This window comes from Myripristis murdjan, chromosome 3, assembly GCF_902150065.1.
Source record: "Myripristis murdjan chromosome 3, fMyrMur1.1, whole genome shotgun sequence".
NCBI classification, from domain to species: Eukaryota; Metazoa; Chordata; class Actinopteri; order Holocentriformes; family Holocentridae; genus Myripristis; species Myripristis murdjan.
This window is the reverse complement of record NC_043982.1, coordinates 39439214-39464415: the sequence shown is the minus strand read 5'-3', so window position 1 is coordinate 39464415 and position 25202 is coordinate 39439214. Positions and strand designations below refer to the sequence as shown.

General features: G+C 44.3%; 1 protein-coding gene across 1 annotated transcript in view; it reads left to right on the top strand.

The window, feature by feature from the left end:
• Positions 1–25202, top strand: part of znf536 (zinc finger protein 536) — a 180537-nt gene that overhangs the window by 33080 nt on the left and 122255 nt on the right. The window contains exon 2 of the mRNA XM_030048719.1: positions 5525–5622. Coding sequence (XP_029904579.1) covers positions 5525–5622 — 98 coding nt within the window. The remainder of the gene's footprint in view (positions 1–5524; positions 5623–25202) is intronic.

The following is a 25202-nucleotide window of genomic DNA, read 5'->3' as shown; positions in this document are numbered from 1 at the left end:
GGAGACCAAACACAACAGCAAGCCGCTCTGGATGGAGACGGAGATCGGGAGGGGGAGATAGACAGAGAAGCAGAGAGGGAGAGAGAGAGAGAGAGAGAGAGAGAGAAAGGGTAAGATCCTCAAAAAAACACAACAGAGCTCTACAATCAACAAAGAAAGCAGTGTTTACTCTGCATTTAAAGACTTACGAATTCTTCTCGCCCCCGCCCCGCCATAGCGTGGCATTAACCGAGAGGGAAAATAGCCCAGTTAAGCACCCGGTTTATTATTCTTCAAACTCTTGTCTGAAAAGTAATATGCTTTAAAGGCACAGTAAATGTACTGGTGTTCTCCCTCTCTTTTTTCCCCCCTTCTCCCCCGTCTCCCCTTCCCTTACTGAGCGGTATGTGAGTGTGTATCTGTGTGTGTGTGTGTGTGTGAGTGAGTGAGTAAAGTTACATTGAAGGGAGGGAGGGAAAGAGAGAAAGAGAGAGAGAGAGAGAGAGAAATGGATTATTTTTCCTGAAGCGTGGACTTAAGTTTCTGCTTGGTGCTGCTGGGTGGCCCACTCCTCTTTAGCCGTGTTAACATAAGAATAGAGGGGTGGCCGAGGGGTGGGGGGGATGTGTGTGTGTGTGTGTGTGGGGGGGGGGAGTATAGGGGGGAGGAGGGTGAGTATGGGTGGGGGGTGAGGGGGGGGTAGCTGGTTTAAATTATTCTGCGCCTCCGCTGCTGCATAGCAGGAGCTGTTGTTATCCACTTAGGACATCAGACGATTTGTTCCTTCTCTCTCTCTCCCTCTCTTTCCCTCTCTCCCTCTTTCAACCCTGTAGGCGTCTTTATTTGGGACCTTTTGTGCCGGTGGTATGTGGCGATTCCCGTCCGGTCCAGGGCTACACCTCGGGTCCCTACCTTTGCGCGTAGCCTCTCTCCCACTGAGTCTTTTTTTGTTTTTTCCCCCGCACGTAAAATCTTGTTTAAACGCCTGGTGCCTCCTCGAGCTGTTCAGCTGCGGCGCAAAAGTCCCCGTATTTGACTAAAAAAGACGGTGATTCTGTTCGCTTGATCTGCAGGATGATGTGTTTTCTAAGTGCTAATGACAGGATGCTTCATCACAGACTCCCGGGATCCAAGCGCGGACGTCAAAACCCAAATATTAAATGTTAACTTACCTTATCGGGGCCTGTCATCCCAGGCTTAGTGACGAGCTCTGTGACGCTCGCGGGCCCAGATGAGGAATGTAGTTATGAAGAGATGTTTGTATACATTCAGCCTGCGCCTTGGAGAGCAGCGACGGTGGTTGAGCGCAGCTTAAAGACATCTGGATGCGATGAAATGCCATTTGTCTAAACAATCAAGAGTCTTACCAAAGCCACCCAACGTGCGCTGTGCTTTTAGTACATACTTGTGCAATGTGCTTCAACAGAAAGCATTATTGACAAATATTTCATTGCGACAGCCTCATGAGATCTCCAAGATGAGATGTCTTTTTTTTTTCTTTTTTTTTTTCTTTTTTTTTCTCTTGCATCATTCCATCTTTCTGCTGTAAACATAAAGCATTAGTGACGGCTGTGTACTTGAGGATGGATGGGATTCAGCAAAGTTCATCTTGGTAGGGGAAGGGGGGTTGGAAAAAAAAAAATAAGATGTTAAAACCATCTTGGCCCTGTCATTAAAACATCTAAATTATGATTATAAATGGGGTGGAGTCGAATCAGTGAAATCCTAATCTAAATACATAACTATGGGGTTAAATTTAACGCTCGTTCATTATCAGGCAGGGAAAAGAAAGATAAGCGCGTCGATGCAGAAACACGCTGAAACAGAAAGAGCGCACGCTTTGGACGATGACCGCTCGCCACCGCCGCATTTCGTTCACGAGAGTTCAAATCCGTGAAACGATACGACAGCGCCCACGGTGTGTTTTTCTGTCAAAGACGCCACACCTACAGATTTATTTACCCCCTAATTCCATTTTAAACGGAGGGCCCGGGCGGTCCTGGGAGCCAGGAGCTGAGGCTGTGGCCGTGCACTGGTGGTGGTGGTGGTGGGGAGGGGGAGGCGGCGGGGTTTGGGGGCGGGGGGGTGGGCGGCGGAGGGGCATCGGGTGTGGGGGACGGGCAGGCAGTCATGACTGGGATAATAAGCGTCATGGAATCTAATCAGATTTCTAAGAGGAATTGATTGTTGTGAGGCAGCCGGTGCAGGAGTGGGGTTGACAATAAGCCGAAATTTAAGTGTTAATTTTTATGCTAATCCTCTGGCATCTCCATGTGATGCAATTTGCCCCCCCCCACCCCGTGAGCCCACACCCTGTACCCCCCCACCTCCCCTCCATCCCCCGAGCCCCCACACACACACTTTACACTGCAGATATGAAATTGTCCCGCTCACAGAGAAAATGTCAGCTTGCCAGACCCTGAAAGCTTGTAATTTATTAGGTATGTTTCTATTAGTATGTGTCACAGTTGTTAGGGAGCCACATGCGCAGGCAGGCTCACCACTGTAGCAAGCCTCGAGATCTCTCTCTCTCTCTTTTTCTCTCTCTCTCTCTCTCTCTCTCACACACACACTCTCTCTCTATCTCTCCCATTCTCTATACCTCACTCTTTTTCTTTTGCTACCCAACTCCTCATTCTCTTTCCTCCATTTTTTTCCCCCCCATTGCCATCCACTTCTGGACACACACACACACACATGCACTCTCTCTCACACACACACACACACACACACACACACACACACACACACACACACACACACAATGGTGCTCCATGCTTGTTCTTAAGATGGTCTCGGCTCAGTGGCTGCTGCACTGGGGCCTTAATGTATTATCATATATCGGGTGGTCCTTGCCCCCTGGACAAAAGGCTATTTAATACAATTTAATGACATTCCCGAGAATGGGGGGAGGAAGAGGGGGAGAGGAGGAGGGTGGCGGAGAGAGAGAGAGAGAGAGAGAGAGAGAGAGGGATACGCTGAGAGACTGAGAGAGGAGGAGAGAGAGAGAGGGAAAGAAGAGAAGAAAAAAGAAAGGCAGAGGCCCAGATGAAAATAGCATCTGTGTTTTTCATGGCTCACCCATGCAAACATTGCAGTGTAAGATGCGTGACTTTCCCTCGTATCTTGCCCCCCCACACCCCCACCACCACCACCACCACCACCACCACCCCCCACCCACCTTCTCTCTCTCTCTCTCTCCCCTCTTTCTCCCGTACTGCAGAAAAAAAAAATTAAATAAAAAAAAGGAGGGAGAAGCTAATGGGGGAGAGAATGATGGATACGAGGTGGTGGGGGGGCTAAATACGAGTGGACATCAGAAATCCCAGAAATCCCTCTCTGTCTGTCCCGAGGCCCCGCCGTCCCGCCCAACACTCGCCGGCTCAATCGATGACGGTGGTGATGTCATCAAAAAGGGACAACACGTAAAGCATCAAGGTTTCTAGATTGCGTGTTTGCATTTTTTTTTTTTTTTTTTTTATAAAAAAATACATTTTCACCGTCCATGTTTCCTCTTCTGTTAGATCCTGTTCTACGTCTCTGCCTCGATGCTTAAACAGTGCTAAAGTATGTGTGCTCATGGCAGTGATGTCATCAAAAAGGAGGGGGGGGCAGTGGAGGAAATGTCAGAAATGAGCATTTATGAGTTTATCGATGGCGCGGTGATATTTTTTGCCGTCGATTTTCGCCACGTGTGACAGCCTCATGTCACTTTGCTCCTATTCTATTCTATTCTATTCTATTCTATTCTATTCTATCCCATTCTATTCTGTTCTTAGTCATCTCTCCCTTTATGTTTAAACAGTGCTAAAGTCTGTGCTGATGTGTGGAGTGCTACTAGTGAGCCAGTCAAAACTGTACTCAGTGGGCCCAGAAACACACTGAAAGGTTTGGATGCAATTCACATATAGGTCAATTAAATGCAACAACATCTGCTCTCTCCCTACCATTTGCATATAGCATTCATATGTTAATGATGTCCCTTGTTTTTTTGTGCATGTGTGCGCGTGTGTGTGCGACTGTGTGCACGAGCGTGAGTGTGTGTGTCTGTGTGTGCGCTATTTGTTTCTGTGTGTGTGTAATGTGTGTGTGTGTGTGTGTGTATCCTCTCTCTCTCTCCCCCCCCCACCTCCCCGTACTTCCTCCCCTCCTCCCAGTTTCTTTGTATCACCAAACAAAAAGAGATGCAGAAAATTTGGATTCATACTTCCCCGTCGAAAAACCGGATACGCCTGTCCTATTTTCACTTCCTCTCGCCAGGCGATTAAAGGGGAGGTTAGACGAGTGCCACGGTTGTTTCATTGCCATGCCCCTGATTTCGAACGAGAAGCCCCTTTAACGGCGGGGGAAGGCGAGGCCCTATCTCTTCCCCAAGCAGCTTAATGCCTTATAAATCAATGATGACACAGATGGACTAGCGATAATCTATTTAGAATGCCTCACAGCAAATATTGTTGTGCAGATGATTAGACAGCCAGTTATTTTAACTCAGACCCCTAAACCCAATCTTCCGCTTCTCATAGCGCCGCTCAAATTTATAGTGGCAATTTGGGGATTTGATATTTTTGTTCTTTTGAATAAATCTCACATGTTGGAGAAAGAAAAAAAAAAAAAAAAACGGGGAGAGATGTTGTGCAAAACGGTTGGAATGGACGTGAAGTCAAGTTGTGTTTGCATGTGCTGGTGTGTCTGGTGTGTGTGTGTGAGAGAGTGAGTGTGTGTGTGTGTGTTTTGGGTGGCATGGGCAGCTTGAGGAACAAAAGGCATGAGGAAGTGCTGGTGTCTGTGCCAAGGCCATAATGATAAGGCATGTTTCTTTAAAGAAGAGTGTGTGTGTGTGTGTGTGTGTGGGGAGGGGAGTCAGACCTTTAGCAGAATTGTGTCTTGAGGGCATTTGTGTGTATTTGTGTGTGTGTATATATGTGTGTTAGACAGTCTAGTGACACGAGGGGGGTTAATGGCAATCCAGGGTCTCAGCCCCCTTTCATGGTCGATGGGTCTCAATTTAGCGTGCGAGGAGGAGGAGGAGGAGGAGGAGGAGGAGAAAAGAGGAGGAGAAGGAGGAGTGCGAAAATGAAGTGGAGGTTGTCAGACGTGGCAGCTGCTCGGAGGCCCTGATAAATATAAGCCCTTATTGATCGGTTGAAAATGAAAGATCCCCGAGTGGCGTGCAGTATTTAGCTTCTTGTCTGCCTCGCGTCAGCGGTGGCCTTGCCTTGGAGGGATAGATTTTCAGCTGTGCCTCCGGGCACCGCAGCGCGCCGGCTTTGATTTCATCTTTAACCTTTTTCGGCTGCGTTCCCTTGACCTCTGCAGCGCCGCTCGCTGAATTTGTTAGATTTTCCTCTCAACATCAACCACACACACACGCACACACACACACGCACCCTCCGCCTTCTCCTCTCCCCGTCGCTCTCTTCCTCTTCAAACTGTCTCCTCTGTCCATCCCCGCTCCTCGCCTCTCCATCAGTCACGCCTGTGTTTCATCATCACCTCCTCCTCTAACTCCTTCTCCTTCTTCTCCTCCTCCTCCTTCCCGCTGCAGGTGGTCGCTCCAGTAAACAGTAGTCAGTCAGAGGTGACGGTGAGGCCCCTTGATCCTAACAGGCAGGTTACACTCCAGTATGCCGGTGGTGTGTTAAGGTAAGCTCACACACACACACACACACACACACTCACACACTCTCTCACATATCTACGGTCCATCAGCTATTTGTTACCCTTGATACCCCGGACCCCCAAAGGCATATAAGTCTCCCTGTTGATGCACACACACACACACACACGCTAACCTCACGCAGCCCGCTGACCTCACGGGGTTGCTTTAAGGAGCCGTGGGCGTGGCTTCAGTGATGATGACAGAGACATGCACTGCAAAAAACTCAAAATCTTACCAAGAATATTAATAACAAGTGAAAATAGTCGAAAAACAAGTTATTTCTTAGGTGATCGTATCTTATTTTAAGTGTAATGAGACATTTTGACTAGAAATTAAGATATTTTGACTTGAAATAAGACAAATATTCTTGGTAATATTTTGAGTTTTTGCAGTGTGACAATGATTTTCCCAACGAAAAGAACAGGTATCGCATGCCAGCGTGCTAACATGCAAGCGATCGACTTACCAATATTCGCTTTCATACGTCAGATTGGTGTGTTTGTCTGATTGGACGAGTTGAAGACAGGCAGACGGCTGATCCAATCACCTGCTATGTATTTTTAGTAAACGCCCGTCACTGCCTCCCCTTTTCCAATCGATCAAGTCCAACAGCCCTAAGCTCCTTCTCATTCATGGAAATGAAATCAGAGTAGGGCTGTGTGAGGATACACACATGCATGCCTAAATGCAAAAACATACACACTTTTGCATTGCTCCGCTCGTGCAGGCCTTATCGAGCTATTACCTAACCTGCACCTAATCCTAATTTTATATTTTTACCCCAAACGTAAATCCTCACCCCGTGTAGAAGTGAGGATTGGTGAAATATCCTCAGCTTTGGAAGAATTTCCTCATCTTTTCTGTCCTTGTGTCACATTCGGTCCTCACACTGGAAAGGGTAGACATACAGCACACACACACACACACACACACACACACACACACACACACAGACATGCAGACACACATTTATGCACACATAGACTCACACACCCCAACTGTTTGTCATCCACTGACTATTTAGCCTTATCCCCAAAGGCACTCTGTCTTAAATCCAAACACACACACACACACACACACACACACACACACACACACACACACACACACACAGAGTCACACAGTCACACAGCTACAGTACAGTGCTGCTGCTATGCGCGCAGACAGAACTTGTAACAATCTGGATTGTGATAATCTATGATAATCATCCGCCACATGCCACCTAAAAACACACATGGGTGGCATTCAACACCCACACTGGCACGATGCTTCGGTGCATCTCGCCTCCCTCTGCGACTCTCCCCAATGTCACTACCTCCAGCGTCAATGTCACCACTCCGCTCCTTATTTCTCTTTTATGTATGAGGAGCCTGCGATATAACACACACACACACACACACACACACACACACACACACGCGGGCACGGCAGGAAAAAGGAACGAATACAGGCGAATCTTGAACAATTTATGTTTGGCATTAGTGTAATTGAATCCCACTCGTATATCAAGCGGTGAGCGCAAAAGTTGCGAGGTGTGGGTGATATAAACGCGAGGTAGGAATCCATGAAAACACGGATCTGTCCCTCCCCTTTCCTTGTCTTCTGAACAATGTCTCCCCGTCGCCTTTTTTCTTTTTTTTTTTTATATTCTCTCTCTCCCTCTGTCTTGCTTTCTCTCCCCTCCTTTAGCTAGATGGATGATAAATTCCCAGCCGGAGAGCCAGCAACAGCTGTTGGCAGACAGGCCTGATATGAGAATAGCAGCATAGGATGAGCAGGCATTAAAAATTAATACGCTATTTAGCCTAGGTGTATTTTAGGTATTTGACATTTTCATGTCCGGGACAGACTAAATTTATTCATAGTACAGAAAAAAATAAAAAATAAAAAAATAAAAAAAGAAGAATAGAGGAAGGGGTGTGGAGGGAGGGAGAGGGAGAAAGATAGAGAGAGAGAGAGAGAGGCAGAGAGAGAGAGAGAGAGAGAGAGAGGGGGGGGGGGATGAAGGGAACGCTAAGTGAAGGCCATTCAGGTTTTATGGTCACCCAGGTTCACCTTGCCTCCCCAACACAGTGATGAGCGTGGGGGCTCTGAGTGCATCCTATGTATCTGCTTCTGGGGAGGCGAAGAAGAAAGCGCATCGGGACGAGGCTGCCGGCAACGAAGCCTCCGCCTCGGCCGCCATCTTTATCCGGCTTATTTACTGTCGCCGGGCCTGGATCAGAGTGCGGCCGTACGTGCAGCTTTACACACGCACGTTAATTAAACGTACCGGACACTGAGTGGATGTTGATGAGAGGCTGAAGTTGAGACAATGTCTGGAGTTGTCTGTGGCTGCTAAATGCATCATTTTATGACATCAGTATCTGAATATCTTTACGATTACAGTTCATGACCGTTTGCAAAGATGCTTTAATATGAAATTTGACCACTTTGAGCCATAAGGTTTGAAATCGCCTTTTTTTAGTCTGCAGTTTCCTTGGTCATTTAGTCTCACTGAGTGTTAAAATCCTCTTTGCTTTAAAACAAGTGAAAAAAAAAATATATATATATATGCTGGTGGGATGAGCTAATCCTGCTGCCTTCCAGTGATAATCAGTTGATTTCTAGCGTTTTCTTTACTTTCTTGTAATTTTCTTGACACTAGTGGGTCGATCAACCTTATTCTTCCATGTATCAAGCAACATGGCATTGGAAACAAGTGGGACTATCCCTCTTTTTCAGATTTTACTGAAGATGAAACTAAATTCCTCAGTAACATGGAGATTTGTCACAGTGGTCATGATCTTTAAATGTTACTTTAGGCTTGCACGGCCTTATTTATTTATGTAAATATGATTTTGGAGGTCAGTTTTTCAAAGAGCAGAACCGTTTTGCTTGCTCGTGTTTCAAATATGATGCTCAAGATGTCAGGAGCAGGTAACTCCAGGCTCACTCATGGAACAATAAGAGGACATTATGGAAATGTTTGCACTTGTTTTAGCTGACGTTGAATTTGGCTGTTTTCTGCATGGCGCCATTAGTGAACTGCCTGCTGAAAGGCCGTTTGGATGTAAAGTAGAACAGTGTCTGTGTTGCAGCATTTCATGTTATGTTAACATTTCAGCAACAGTCAAATATATTAAAAAAAAAAATGTATTTAAGAAATTAGCCAGGAGCCCAAAACTCAACAGCACTATCCTCGTGTTGCTTTAAACTCCCTTTCTCACATAAATTCCACTTTCTCACAGGTTCACGCTGGACTCACAGACATAAATCTGGTTGCTAATTCCTGTTAATGGCAAATGTTTGACATAATGATGACAAAATTTGTCATCATTAGCATTTTTGCAGATTTGCAACTTTGCGCGGCAGTAACGAGAGCTGTAGAGTTCTTGAGGTTGGTGTCGGTGCGCAGCTCAGCTTTTCAAAAACGAGTCGAAACCCAAGATATACTGTGGTGTCCTACGGTGAAGAAAGAAAGAAAGAGGGGGAAAAAAAAAAAAGAAATAGATGTATGGTAGCATTTTCCAGAATCCCCCATTAATCCAGAATTAAATACATAAACCCAGTCATCACGGCTGAAACGCTCCGTTATGCACATTTTGAATTCGAGAGTGTTCATTTTGTGCAATAGCTTCCATGTTAGGATGCATAATTTAATACAGTTCACCTGGAAACGGCACAGTGCATACATGCGCAAATTATGTTTTGGGGAACATTTTTGGCGGGGAGTTGCGGAGTAGTTCAAAGCGCCCCGAGAAACGTCTCTGGCTCGAGCGGCTTCCTTTTGCGAAGGCTTGGCATGAGCGAGTCTCTGATGTAGCCTCGTCGGTGCAGCGAGAACCCTGGAGGTCCGGACAGTGAGAGTACAAGTCCCATGCTGAGCCGGGCAGGGACAGTCCTCTCTCTCTCTCTCTCTCTCTATATCACTCTATATCACCTCCCTCGCCCCCGCTCCCTCCCCTCCTTGGTGATTAATGGCTAATGCTGCTCTAGTACATCTCTATATCCCTCCTCATCCCTCCCTCGCTAATCGTTGTGAAATCGTAGACATGGCCGGGACTTGGCCTCCAGGAGGAAAACGGGGTGGGGGGTTGGAGGGATGGATGGGATGGGATGGTGGTGGTGGTGATAGGTGGAGGGGGGTGGTCCTCCTACAACATCCAATTCCCATTCATCCCATATCTTCCTTGATATACCCTCTCTCCCCCCCCTGTCTTCCCTACACCCCCAATATAGCACTTTCTTTTTTTACTCTTTTAATCAAGAGGCAAATTCAGGTCAGTCGGCCGGGGGGGGAGACACTTCACTCCCCGAGAAAAATCATTTTCTACGAATCATGCCTTTTCTTTTTCTTTTCTTTTTTTTTTTTTTTTTTTTTTTTTTTTAGCAGTATTTAATCAATAAGAGGAAGCTTTTTATGCTTCATTTTTTTTTTGTCCGATTTTACACCTGCAGCTTTCCTATACAAATGGATATGTGATATGTGATAGGTTTGTATGGATACTGTATGGTGAAAGCCCTTTAACCCCTTTAAGATTTGTCAGTTTTCATGTTTTCAATTCAGCTGCCGCATTACAGGGGTGGTGAAAATATTTCAAAAACCAATTAGACCGCATCAATAACGAGTTGTCATCTGAAAGCTTCAAATGATGTTGTTTTTCTTCATCATCAACATTGGTAATATACCATATAATAAAATCTAATGTTAAAACAACACATTCCAAATTTTATGATTAAACCCAGAGGCAGTGCATCTATTTTAATTGCTATTAAGCTATTTTTGTGAAGAGTGCTGTTGCTAAACGTTAACCAGCGAGACGACTACGCTAATACCGCTGTGTTTGCAATAATAGTGATGAAGGCAGCTGATCAAGGAGTGAGCCAGAGAGCGGAGACCACACTCAAATTAACTCAACGGATTAAAAAAAAAAAAAAAAAAAAACAAGGGAAAAGAAGCAGAACAGTGTCCCTGTGAAAATGAATGAATGAATGAACAGGTGCTCCTTGGCTGCAGGTGTCGAAGGAAGTGTCCAATTCAAAAGGATCCAAAAAAAAAAAAGCTGTCCAAGAATGCCCTCTTGTCACATTACTGCAAAAGCCTTATTAAAAAATGGCACAGGTAACAACATGGCACCCATGCGTAGTGGCTGAGAGTCCATCTGTGAACAAAGCCGACACAATAACACGGTATAGATCTACATGTTTGTATGTATATGTGTATATGACTATTGGCAACAAAAACATGCTCATCAATCAAAGCTTGAATGAGGTAAATGAAGAAAACACAGCTGGAACGCTGATCAGACGAAAAGGTAGAGACGCCATGCAAATGCGAAGGACTTTGAGCCGTGGTCCTGTTTCCACGGTGTTAAATGATAAATAATGAAGTGTGGCAGGACGGACTGAAACAGGGGATAATGTGGCCGCGTCATCATGACTGTACCTGTCAGGGTTAACACAGGTCACGGGATGTCTGGAGAGGAATTCTGAAAAGTCTCCTCCTGACAGGGAACGTCGAGGAATTTAATACATTCTTGGCACAAACCGTGGAATATCATGGAAATTTGCCGGCTTCTGTTGAAAAAATATATATGTGTGTAACTAGTTATTCATCAGACGTCCTATCTACTGTGTTTACGATGTGTTCATGTCCTCCTCAGAATAAAACACAACAATAAATTGACAGGACTTCAGGATCTAAGCTGTACTTAAAGCTGCACTAAGCAATTGCTGACCACTAGAGGGTGTTGAGAGTCAATCCTTCTTTACGGTTCAGCGATAGAAAAGCGATAGAAATGAGGGATACGCTTCATTCTCAAAAGGCTCTTGTTTGATGACTTGGACACTGCAAAAACGCAAAATCTTACCAAGATTATTTGTCTTATTTCAAGTCAAAAATGTCTTATTTCTAGTCAAAATATCTCATTACACTTAAAATAAGACATGATCACCTCAGAAGTAACTTGTTTTAAGACAATTTTCTCTTGTTTCAAGTGAAAATTCACTTGAAACAAGTGGAAATTTGCTAGTTTCATTGGCAAAATTTGCCAGTGGAAAAAGTGAAAATTAGCTAGAAACAAGAAACAAATTTTGCCAATGAAACAAGCAAATTTTCACTTGTTTCAAGCAAATTTTCACTTGAAACAAGAGACAATTGTCTAAAAACAAGTTACTTCTGAGGTGATCATGTCTTATTTTAAGTGTAATGAGATATTTTGACTAGGAATAAGACATTTTTGACTTGAAATAAGACAAATAATCTTGGTAAGATTTTGCGTTTTTGCAGTGGATTATTTTGTCTCACCTCCAATTCAAAACAAATGTGGCGAAGCCGCATGGTACGCTGCTTTGAGTGAACTTTTTCTGCAGGAATGGAGGCGCGCGCACAATTGCATGACATTTGGATGCGTTTGTCTGCAGAATGTGCGATTTCAGAAAAGTTTTGTATGAAGTTGAAGCGGCGAGGGCGGAGGAGGAGCTTATTCGGGCCGATGCAGAAATTTAGAACGCTAAAACGAGCAAATAATGACAGGCTGGCTGTTAAACTGTACGGTGGAAAAAAGACCCGTAGTAATGACTCTCATATTGCAAGGCGTCATTTTACTGTAAAGAATGCAAATACTATTGCTGAGTGTAGCTTTAAAATTTCGCTCAGGCAGGAAAAAGTAAAAAACCCAAAACCCTTGGCATGCCACGTTTAATACAGTCATGGAAATTCGACATTTTTTCATGGAAAGTTGTGGAAAAGTCATTGAATTTTTGCAGAAAGTCTCGAATCTCGAGCTACCTCTCGTTCTTGTTTTCGTATGTGTTCTCTAGCATTCTCTCATCTTCCAACTCCTCTTTCCTCTCATTTTTTTTTTTTGTCTGCTAATGATTTTTTTTTTTTTTTGTTTCTTCCACTTGTTTCCACTTACACCCTCCTCCCTATCTGCCTCTGTTGCCGCCACCCTCCGCAGCAACTTCCCGTCCCCGTGCCACGCTGCTGTATATGCTCTGACTGTTATTACCTTGGGGAACGTTTAGCGGCTCCGTGTTTAACACCATAACCCTCCGCTAGATCAGCTCGGCAACCGAGGAGAGAAAAAGCTGGGAGGCAGAAACGGGAGAAGGCTCGTGTTAGCCTAACATACGACTGATCACCACGATAAAGACGACAGGAGAGAGCGAGAGAGAAAGAGAGAGAGAGAGAGAGAGAGAGAGAGAGAGAGAGAGAGGGGGAAAGAATATGTGCCAAGCTTGTTTTATTTCACCCTATTGGATGATCAGTGATTCTTAAGGGGAGGGATAATTTCCTGCGATATCTCTCACTACAAAGTAAGTAGAAATCAAAGCCCTTCATGCTGAAAGAGAGAGAGAGAGAGAGGCAGAGAGACAGAGAGAAGTACTATGAAAGAAACTATCTCAACAACTTCCTTCATTTCTAGCTCCCTTTTTTTTTTTTTTTTCCCCTCTCTCCCACTGATTTCACGTAACCCGGTGTTAACAGGAACTACTGGAGATGCAACGGAGCCGCTTGACTTTTCTATTTTGACAGCGCAGTCGCTACGTAGACGTTACCCTGCTGCCAAACGCTCACCGTTCAATCTGTCTTTGGATTATTTATTTATTTATTTATTTATGACATTTTTCACCATGTTTAGGCTCAAACTTGTTTTTTTTTTTTGTTTGTTTTTTTTTTACATTCCCCCACCAGATAAAAAGTGAAGTTGGGAAGTACGTCACTCCTCCGCCCGTCTTTCGATACGCTCTCCTTTGGGCGTTTGCCTTGCAAGCGGCGATTTCCCATGTCCCTCTGTGGCGTGTGTGCGTGTGCGTGTGCATGTGCATGCGCGTGTGTGTGTGTGCTTTTGCTTCCCATGTGTCACAACGGCCAATGTGCCTTTGAGATCCTGGCAGATTACTGTCGCTCCTTATCATTCAAATCGACGACCCCCCCCGCCAACACACACACACACACACACACACACACACACACACACACACACACACCCCTCCCTCCTTCACTTCCTTTTGACTAACATATTGTACACATCCCACCCCCCCTCCAACCCCCCACCCCCCCCTCTTGTCCGTGACAGGGATCTGTGGGCGTTGATGTCAGTCTCAGAGGAGTTTTCGGGGGTGGGTGTGGGAGTCAGGAGGGTGGGGGTGGGCGCAACTTGACAGAGAGCAGGACTACCGGAGGAGTCAAATCCGAGGCATGTCCGTGTCTGTCAACAGCACGCACGTGCACGTGCACGGGACGGGAGGGAGAAGGGCGTGCACGCATGCCGGTCACCGGCCGCCACTCACAGCTCCGGGTGGGAGAGGGACTCTGTCAGGTGATTATGAAAAGAGAGGGGGAAAAAAAAAGGGTGTTGGGGGGGATGGGAGGATGTGCTGAGACATGAACATGCACACACACACACACACTCAAACACATACACACACTCATACAGGGGTCTCTCGCTCGCTCTCCGTCCCATCATCCTCTCAGGATATCAGGTTGTAATTGATATATGGGGCTCGGCCGTTTCTCCTTACTTCTCTCTCTCTCTATCCTTGTCTGTGAGTGAGTGTGTGTGTGTGTGTGTGTGTGGACGTGTGTGTGTGTGTGTGTGCGTGTGTGTTAAGGTCGACTTATCTACATTTCACCCTCCCACATTATATCTCCTTGTATATGAACTGACCGGCTGCTTTCCCTGTGCAAGATGCATATAGATGTAGATGAATGAAGGAGAGGGAAAAAAAAAAAAAAAAATTAAAAAGGAAAAAAAAAAAAAAAAAAAAAAAAAAATCAAGGCGGCCAAACCCTGGATGTGTTATCAAAGTAACTTCCAGCTTATTAGAGACAAGGAGCCCCTCTCCCCCTCAACCCCACCCCACATCCTCCGTCCCCCTTCCCAACCCACCCCCCTCCCTCTCCTCCTTTGTGGCGTTGCTCGCTCGCCCCGGCAAGCTTCCTGAATTAAACTGCCGGCTTCCTGTTCTTTTATATGCACGGCCACATCTGGGGCGCTCGCTCGCAGGGCCCCGCCGCTTAATAACAATCACCTTCCCTTTCACTCGGCCCTGATTGTTTCTAATTCGCCCTGACAGATAGTAGCTGACAAGCCGCCCGCGCCTCCCTCCCTCCGTGACCCGAGCTCACTCAGCGCACTTATAAGGCCTGTCATTTTTAATATTTGATTTTCACTTCGTAAAAAGTTATGTGTTTTAGAGCCGCTGCAGCCGCAGCCACAGCCACCGCCGCCGCCGCCGTCGCCGCCGCTGCCCCTGCCGCCCCTCCTCCTCCTCCCGCCCGGTCGCATGATGAAATCAGTGTTTAACTGAAACCCCGAGGAATGGCCGTCCATCGCTCCCTGCCCGCTCCCCTTTCTGGCCCTTTCTCTTTCCCCCTGCTCTTTTCTCCCCGTTCCTCGCCTCCTCGTCTTCCTCCTCCTCTCACTCATTAATTGTCTTTCTCTCTCTGTCATCCTCTCCACCTCCTCCTTTCATTCTGTCTCTTTCACTCAATCTGTTCCTCTCAAGACAAGACGAGTGGAGGATATAGTAGCGGGACGGCGCAGACGGCAGGTAACCCACAACCAGTGACCTCTGCAGTCCTATCCACCCAGGCATGTACAGTACAAAGCCACCGCGCTAAGAGCAGTAATGTGTGCATTGACAAATAACCGATGCCCGCAACCCCTCCCCACGCAGACATGTGGCTTACTGGCTTCCAGCATTATTTGCTTTCCATTGATTCCCAATAAAAGTATATGGAGCCATGTAAAATGCATATCAGGTAGGCTGATCGTTAAATGAAAGGATGGATTCATCGACAGCTTGACGGATGACATTTTGCCGAGCGATCCATACAGGCCTTCAATAAAAATGCAATTTGGAGCTTAACAAAAACCAAAAAAAAAAAAAAAGAAAGAAAGAAAAAAAAGAAAATGAGCTATTTAGGACGAAGAGAGGTGATGGATGAATAGAAACGGAGATAGAAGCCAGTCCAAACAATCTGACGTCCCGTGACACGCTTTCCTCGCCGAAAACATGTAGACGCTGAACGCCGTTAACGTCGCAAAGGCTTTTAAACGCACCGCCAAAATGAAAGAGTTGCTTGACTTAAAGCGGCAGGATTTGTGTGTTATCTGAGATTTAGCTCATTAAAGGCAAAGTACGCAAAATCACCAAGGGTCGATTTAAGTGAGGACATATAGACTCGGCTGATAAAAAAATGTGGAATAAGCCTGGAGTTTGATCAATTTGACATCGTTCTCATCATCAGCCCGACACGCCGCAAATGTGTGTTCAGCTCGTGCTTTTGTCAATTTTTCATCGTGCCCCTTTTCAAAGAAATAATGGGGTTGTACTCAAGATTACCGAGCTTTTTTAAGGAGGTATTTAGTGATAGTATGACAGGAGAGAGAACATTTCCGGCGATACATATTCTGCTGTAATAGTTCCTTAAATAAGCTTGGTAATGACGGCCACCTGTTATTTCACTGTGGAGGCACGATGTCCGTTTTTTTTTTTTTTTTTTCCATCAGTGCTACCTACGTTGTTTTGTGAAACGGTTTCCAAATATCTTTCTGATGTCACTTCACATCAGCTCTGACATCCGTTGGTAGCCCTGCCATCTGTCAAGTTTTCATGTGGCTTTTTACTGTGCCAAAATATATGAATGTTATTTTTAAAAAAAAAAAAACAAACAAAAAATTAAAAATCCGCTCTTTTTGGATTAACTTTCCCACCATCTCTCCTTGCTCTCACAACAAAAATAAAAAAAAAAAGATCACCATCTCACCAAGTCATCCACCAATTCAGCAAACACTTCTTCTGCCCTCGCTATCATCCTCGTGCACCCAAACATCATCTCGCCCCCCCCGTCCGCCCCGCCGCCCCCGCCCCCACCCCCCTCCATCTCCTTCCTCCGCCAAGACGCACTTCCATTTCGGGACACCGAGGTGCCCGGGGCGCGCCCAATGCCATTTTCCCTCTTTTCCCGACGACAAAAACACAACTAATTGGAGTACCACTGCATGTTTTCACTAAAGGCACAATTTAATTACATTTGAGCTGGGAATGAGTATTTTGGGAACGTCTGTATGTTCATTCAAACAAATGGAGCGAATGAAAAGCAATATTTGTTTTGCTTTGATTAGCAAACGGGCAGGGTAATTTGTTAAGGAAAAAAAAAAGAGAGAGAGAGAGAGAGAGGGAGAGGGAGAGAGAGTAAGGGCAGCAAATGTCGGTTTAACCCCCAGCTTTCCAAATGGTGGTCTCACGCACACACACACAAACACACACAAACACACACTTCTCCCCCCTCCCTAAACGTTTGCGCCCCTTCCTAAACGTTAATGAACTTTTGCTCCTGGCAGTCTGACTGTGACCTCCCTCCCTCTCCCACCCCTCCGTCTCTCTCTCTCTCTCTTTTCTTATTTCCTCCTCCCTCTCTCTCTCTCCCGTCCTCTCTCCCCAGCCTCTGTCCTGTGGTCCTCCTGTTCATAAATCCTTTATTAATAACTCGGTGAATAATGTAAAGAGTATTGTTTTCTCCAAGGTTGTATTAATAAACATGAATGAATTTATTTGTCTTCACCAAAGCATGATTAATGCACATTAATGCCTGGATATTGCTCACTCTGCCCTGCATCACCAAGCACATATCCCGACACTCCCTCCCCCAAAAAAATGACCCATCAACATTAAATATTTATGGCACAATATTAATGGTTTTGTAAAGAAAATAACAAGTTATTAATCCTTTGATTAACAACTGATTAACCTTTTTTATTAAACACGTGATCCGTGCATCGTCAACTCAGGATATGTCGACCGACTGCGCTGCAGAATAATTATTTTTGTGTCTTTTCTAATTGCAAAAATCGCATGGCTGAACTATATTGTATGTGTGTGTGTGCGTATGGGTGTATGTGTGTATCTTTTGCTTTGACACACACACACACACACACACCACTCACACTTGTTCAAACAACAAGAGATATGTAGCTCAAGATGAAGATGGGGGGATAAAGGAGAGGGAGAAAATAAAACACACAAACACAACACAACTGGCAAATTCTTTTTGCATTGAGGGAAAAACAAGCCGGCCGCCTAAATATAGCGGCAGATCTTTTTTAAAACAATGGGGTTTAATTCACATATCCGTTTATTCTGCAGTCATTGGCATGGGGTGGGAAAGTGGAGAGAAAACACTGTGCTGAAGGACAAAACAATTTCTCTGCTCTCTCCCTCTCCGTGTTTTTTTTTTTTTTTTTTTTCTTGCCTCTGCTCATCTCAGCGCTATTGTCTGTGTATTTTTAGTTCTCGTCCGCTGAAAGACAATTATGTTATGTTTTCTGACATGCCCGCATTGACTTCAGATTGGGACTGAGTCTCTCCTACATGCATCTTCAGTCAAGTCCACCTGACACTTTTCTCCAGAATAGCAGTGTTGTAGAGATGGTACCGCCGCGTCACTCAATTTAGAACAAATTAGAGTACAGTACAGTCCTCATAATGCGGTTCGGTTAAACATAGAGAACATCAGTAGGGTTTTATATTTGGATGACACTTGGCTTGAGGATTTATCTGTGTCAAAGAAGACAGAGAGAGAGAGAGAGAGAAAAAAAAAAAAAGTTAATTTTCCATGCCCTTCAGTGGCAGGTCACACAGTGATGTACAGCGCGGAAGAGGTGAAAAGGTTAAGAAAATAAAGGATTTCCTGGGGTGAGGGGTCCGTTTTCTGCCTCAGCAGCTGACAGTGTTGGTGTGTTATGTGACTAATGTTGATGCATGAGTTCAGACAATCAGACAAACAGTTTTGTACACGAAATCCATCATTCATTGTCATTAGAGCTGCTCTGGAACGTTTTCAGGGCATTTTCAGCGAGGAACGCGCGGACGACCTCAAATTCAGCATCAACAGACAGGAACATTTTCTCAATATGGCATCATTCTTTTAGGAAATGTACCGTCCAGTTTTAGACCAAGCAGTAAAAAAAATCATTTAAAGTAATGCACAAACCACATATATATGAGGCACATGCACCAATACTTTGTTTATTGTTCTTAGTTTGAACTTAGATCTCTATAAACATTCAGACCTCCTTTAAACCTTTAATCAGCATCACATTGTTCAGCGGGAGAATTGAAAACTGTTTTTAAGTGATATGAGAAGCATGTTTAGAAGCAGCTCAGTGATTACATTCCTGTTGTCTTTAGTGGAAAAGAAAGCTTGTGCACACTCAGGTCCGTGCAAGATTCTTTAAAAAACGCCAAGCTTCGGGTCAGAGGACCTTGAACACAACGAGCTGATTACCAATCAGCTGTCTAGGTGACACCTGTGTCTCACTCTAGTCCACATGAGGAGTGCAACCTGTAGTCCTTATTACAGCGTATGCACAAGTGAAGTTACATTCATGGGATACAAAAATAAATAAATAAATTTTAACCCTATAAAGCCATTCGTATCATATATGATACACATTTTCAATTCCGTTTTTCGTTTTCAGTTTAATCAATACTTGACTTACTGTTGTATACCTTTAAACACTTCCCCTGTTCACCCTGGACCATACCATTGGCACTTCAAGTACATATCATATTTCATACACCAGAAATGTCGTATAATAACATATTATTATTATTATTATTATTATTATTATTATTATTATTTTTATATATATTTTGTTATAGGACTAAATAAAAGGTTCAGTTTCAAAAAATTGGAATTTTCTGTCAATTCTTTCATAGTTCAGGCTTTATAGGGTTAAAAAGTCAACAAGAAAAGTGTGAAAAAAAACAATCAGGGAATAAAATGAATGCATATTAAAGGGGTAAAGGTCATCAAGAAGGCCATCATGAATTCAGCTCCCAGTAGCAGCACCTAACCAAAAAAAAAAAAAACGACATGGCAAGTGAAAATCTCAGCTGTCTTTGGGGTTCGTCTTTGAGTTGATGTTGTGTTGGAGGGGTCATCACAGCTGTACGCCCCTCATCCTCACTTCAGAAAGCCCCACAAACCACCTCACCAACTTTTAATTTAATCCATATCTTTGTTTAAGCTTGCCCCCCCACCCCATTCCAGCCCAGCCATCCAACTTTTTTTTTTTTTTTTTTTTTTTTTTAAACTTTTTGGTCTTTTTTTTTTTTTTTTTCTCTTTTTTCATGCACCCTTGCTCGCCGCCTTTCTAAGGCAAGCAGGGCTTTTCTTCAGCTGGGCCAGATCCATCAAAGGCCTGAGTGTTGTGAAAGACAGCAACAATAGAGGTCTTTTGGTGAGATGTGTGAAGGGAAAGGGTGTTGGGGACACTTGTTGTGTTTTTTTTTTTTTTTTTTTTTTTTTTAAGCCTGGTCTTATGATGGATCCCGGCTCATTTCTGCAGGGGGTTTGCTTTGTTTGTCACTCTCTCCCTTTTTCCCTCTCTCTCTCTTTTTTTTTTTCTCCGAACACCAACGGCTGACTTCACCTTTGTCGATTTTTTTTTTTTTTTTTAAATTTTCTTAACCGTTAACTCTTGTGAGGCTCACTTCTCACACCCTCTTTCCAACGTCTACCTTACATTTAATTTGCTCAACTCTCTTACGGCACACGCCATCTCCTTTCTTCTCTCTCACTCTCTCTCTCTCTGTCTTTTTTCCTCATTCTCTCTTAACTGATGCCATCCTGGGAATCCGCACAAACCAGCTACGCACCGTGCACCGAAAAAACAATTATCTTTGAACTTGCTTTTAGTGCTGTTTGTCCTAATTACAGATCATTTTCCCCCATCAGGATTTTTCTACTTTTATTGTAATGTTGCCCTGGATGCTGATCCTATTGAGGTTCAACCTTATTTTACTCTCCTGGAAACTCCCCCTAAGACCTGGATTCATCACATTTATTCCCCACGGCCCTCCCTCCTGCGTTCGCTTTCTCTCTCTCTCTCTTTTTTTTCCCCTCTCTCTCTCTCCACATACTTTATGTCTCTCGCCCGCTCCCTCTCTCCACGCTCTTCAAATCCTTCTTTTTCTCATTCTTTTTTGTCTTTTTGGAAGATATAATTTTTTATGCCATCATCTAAATGAATTAGTCTGATCCCAAAATACACAGACGGACATATGGTTTGGCCCAGTTTCTGAGATGTGCCGGGTTCAGCTTTTGGACGTTCAGCGAAAGTGTGTTTTTGGTGTGTGCGCGCGCATGTCTGTGTGTGTGTGTGTTTATGTCTGCTTGCATGCATTCGCTTCCAGGGTGGATCTTGGTAGTCGGAGGGTATTTACAGTGCGCTGGGCCAGAGGTGAACGTTATATTAATTAAGAGTCAAGTAAAGGTGGTTTATTCCACTCTCCTATTCACATCAACTGTTTCCCCCCTCTGTTAACTATTTATGAGTGGGCCTCACAAGGAAGTGCAGCACTCACACATGCACACACACACACACACACACACACACACACACTGAGTGGTAGGTATATGGGCCATAAGCCTCTTATGCCTCCTTGTCTCCATGCAGCGCAGACACAACAGTGTGTCGGGGAGAGGTTTAGGCATGGTGCGGGCCTTCCTTAATTACTCAGGGATTGCTAAGCAGATACGATTGTGCTTTTGCTACAGTAGGTGCTGGGTCAGTGGCAGCCCGCAGGATTAGCAGTAAACACTGGCTTCAGTCAGGAGAACCTGAGAAACATGCCCAACGAGGCACAAAAGAGCCTCAACAAAGCGACGACCACGGCCCAGATTTACATAGGTGTCATCCTGCGGACATCACTGCCCTTATTTTCACACTTTCACAAAATTGGAGACGCTGAACAAAAGCTGTAAAGGGCATGAATAACCCCAGAATTTAATAGGTAGGGCGCTGTGCAAAACTGCTGGGGCGTCGACCGGAGTGAAGACCATTTAGAGTCAGCCAAAAGAAAAGGAAAAAAAAAGAGGAACGAGCACAAAATGATGCACATTAATAGTCCCGATTAAGGTGCACAATGCTGCTTAGATATTTCCCTGTATCGTTCGTATGAAATACACAAATTCAGCAATGCTCATTATAACAAGTAATAAAAAAAAAAGTTAATCTAAAGGCAGAATGAGTAGGACTTTCCTAAAAAACAGCATATAGACTCATATAAAAACAATCCCCCGCCGTCATCACCTCTGAGCCACTAGCAGTGTGTGTTGGTGTGTGTGTCTGCAGAGACCCTGCCCTCTGCCTGAACTCACTGCTGGCGGTTAACTTAGTCAGGGAGGAGGAGGAGGAGGAGGGGTCAGCTTTACTAATAGCATCAGACTGATCCTACTCATGCTGCCTTTAAGCTAAGTGATCATAATGCAGCAGTGCAGTGGGTTTTAGTTTTTACCCAAATTTTGCAATTTCTCCATACATCTAACCTTGTCCAGATCGAGATTTTGGTCACTTGTAATGCTCCTCCTGTTCGCCTACAGTTATGAACATTTAAATAATGAATGGGTGGCGGAAAATTGCAAAAAAAAACAAAAAAACAATCTAGATTTGATTGAGGAGTTTTACTAATTTTACCCCAAAAGCTGAAAATAATAATAATAATAATAATAATAATAATAATATGGGTAACCACTATCAAATCATAACATTCACTGGTCCATTTATGCTTCTTAAAAAAAAAAAAAAAAAAAAACGGCCGATACTGGGCCAAAATATCAACCTCATCCTCTCCCTCTCTGGGACATCTACAGAAGAGAGAGTTGTAGAGAGACTAAGAAAGGAAATGTGATTGCTGTGATTGAATTAATCATGTTGATTGAACAATGCTTTTGGGGAAAAAATGCATTTGATTGGATTTTATACCTGCAAAAAGTTTAAAAAAAAAAAAAAAATACATAATTCGTGGTCAAATCATACGAGTTGACACATGAAGGTTTGCCCGAGCCACAGGCGTGAAGATAGTGTAATGTAGAAAAGTATATAGGCTGTGATGGTAGAGAATAAAATAGTTTCCCTGTTTGCCAGTGCCATAAGTGTATCATGAGATAGACTATTTTTTTTTTTCCTTTTTCTTGATTTATTTCTGCCATCAATCACAGAAAAGCGTGAACACAAAGGCCCGTGTTCCCCAGCCGCCTCTGTTACCTCCAAAAACATGATTACCGCCACGCTCTCCTCTTCGTCTATGCTCCGTAACACTTTTATTGGCTGGCAAAAGACAGAGCGGAGAAGCTCTTTTTGCACTCTGTGAGTGGCAGACAGGTTTTTTTTTTTTTTTTTTTTTTTTCCTCCTCTGAAGAGGCTCCTCAACACGACACACACAGGAGACCTGAACTATCTTCTGTTCATTTATTCAGAGCATTTAAGAGGAGAAAAGGGGAGAGAAAGTGTTGTGTGTGTGTGTGTGTGTGTGTGTGTGTGTGTTTGTGTGTGTGGTTGAGAGAGACAGCAAGGCAGTGAGAGTGTGTGTGTGTGTGTGTGTGTGTGTGTAATGGCATTCTGGACCTCCATGCCATAGACCAGGAGCTCCTTAAGAAACAAGGAAAAAAAAGAAAGAAACACACATACCAAGAACACACACATGCTTACAAGTGTGTTAAAACACCACGAGTAATGATGAGGGTTGGGGTTCAAAGGCATATCAACACGCCTACTGAGTCTGACAGGGGTTTGGATTTAAGAGAAAAAAGGACAATTTTGTAGTTAGAAACAATTTTCCTCTGTTTTTTGCTGTGAAAGGAAAAGGTGTTTGCTCGTCACTGGGAGCTGCAGCAGCAGTAGAAGCTAAAATAAACATGCCATGGAAATAATATTAATTGTACTTTATGAGTTAGCCAGGATTTAGCCAATATTAACTAATATTAATTGCTACCTCAGTTGTGCATTCCCAGGTTGAGCTCATTCAGTGATGAAGTAATTGCACTGGCAGGTTGAGACGGAGCACTCGTCCTCAAATTGTAAAAACGCTGCACTCCTTAATCCTCACTCGGTGCTGCAAGGATTGGTTTTCGTACGGGGCTTGTATTTCCCCCCTTCGTCAAAAGTACTCTGTTGCAAATATTGCATTTCAGAATTTTTTTCACGGACTTAGCTGAATTGAATCCACAGTTTACAGCAGGGGGTCTCCAACCTTTTCTCATCTACTTTCTACTTAAGAAAAAAAAAGAAAAAAAAAATGACAGTTGCCAAGAGCCACTTATGTCTTATGTTACTTACATTTATTCACATGTCGTATCAAACCACTCATCAAGGAGCGTGAAACCCACACCAGCTAGATGCAGCAAAGTTTTTGCATGAATCAATTTTGCGTTTAAAAAAAAAAAAAGCACATCAAAAGGCGTGTGATATGAATTTTATGAATTGCATTCACTCATTCTCACAGTTAGATGACTGTCACTGCATGAGAGGATGCTGGAGTCACCGTTTTCCTACTTATGTTCTCTCTTATACAGTTACTGACATGTTCATCCATCAGCCCTGGTCTGAATTTGGATTTTAGGACATTCATGTCAGAAAAAGGTGTGTTGAGCCAAACCAGGCAGATGCTTTCAGGGCTGCTGGGTGAGTCTTCCTGAGGTGGGACATTTTGTGATTGGATTGAAATGGGAAGTGGATTCCAAAGTGCATTCACACTGACTCCCTGATTTTCTTCTTCTTGTTTTGGACATTATTTTAACATCTTTTGTTTAGAAACTCAGAAACAGGCAGTGAGTTCCTGGTAGCTGGAGAGCTGCTCGTTGGAGATCCCTGGTTTAGACCATTCGACGCAATCTGTCATGCTCGCTTCATTCACTCAGAAAACAAAGCAGTGCACGCTCATTTGCAGACGGCGGTTGTAGAAAACTTGAGAGGAGATTGGTTGGGCTCATGATGAAGCCAGGTATTTTACCAATTTGCAGTTGGTTTTAAATGGAACCGGCTAATGAAATCCAACCCTAGAAATGACTTTCCAACTGAATCTTTAGCTTATTCTCCAACCTGTAATGTTGAATGTAACCCTGAGGACAGGCAAAATGTCCTCACTCTTGAGTAATTTCCTCATCTCTCCCTCTTTGTGAGGTCCTCATAAGGACATAAATGCACGGCGTTAAGTTCGCTCACTTTTTGCACACAGGGGACGCCGGAATTGTACCATTTCCTCTTTGAAGTTCCTCCCTCGGCGAGCGGAGACAGACAGTGAACTCCTACTTTTCTCCTCTCCCTGGTGGAGCTATAAGTCTGTCATTCCGCTGTACACATTAGATTTGTCACTGAACAAATAGAGACATGGCGAGCGCAGTCAAAACACTCCAAACCGTCAGGAGTTTTCGGCGGGAGGGAGGCATTTTCGCCTCCGTGTTGTCGACGGCGCGCGTTTGGACGCACCATCACAGGAGTTTCGGTGACAGCCCGGTGAAGGCTGCTTTGTTTGCCTAAGTCGTCTCCATTCCCTTTAATGAGCCATTATGGTTGTGTTTTGTCTCACTCGTGCTCGTTGGCTGGCTGAGTTTCTGAGAGGGAGCGACAGAGAGGAGGTTGGTGGGGGGGCGGAGGAGGTAGGCCCTGTCTTCAAACTCCTTCCGGCGTTTCGAGAGGCTGTAGGAGACAAACTCAACCAGAGAGGGAGAGGAGGAGGTTGATATTTTGGTTCAGTATCGCCCTTTTTTTTTTTTTTTAAGAAG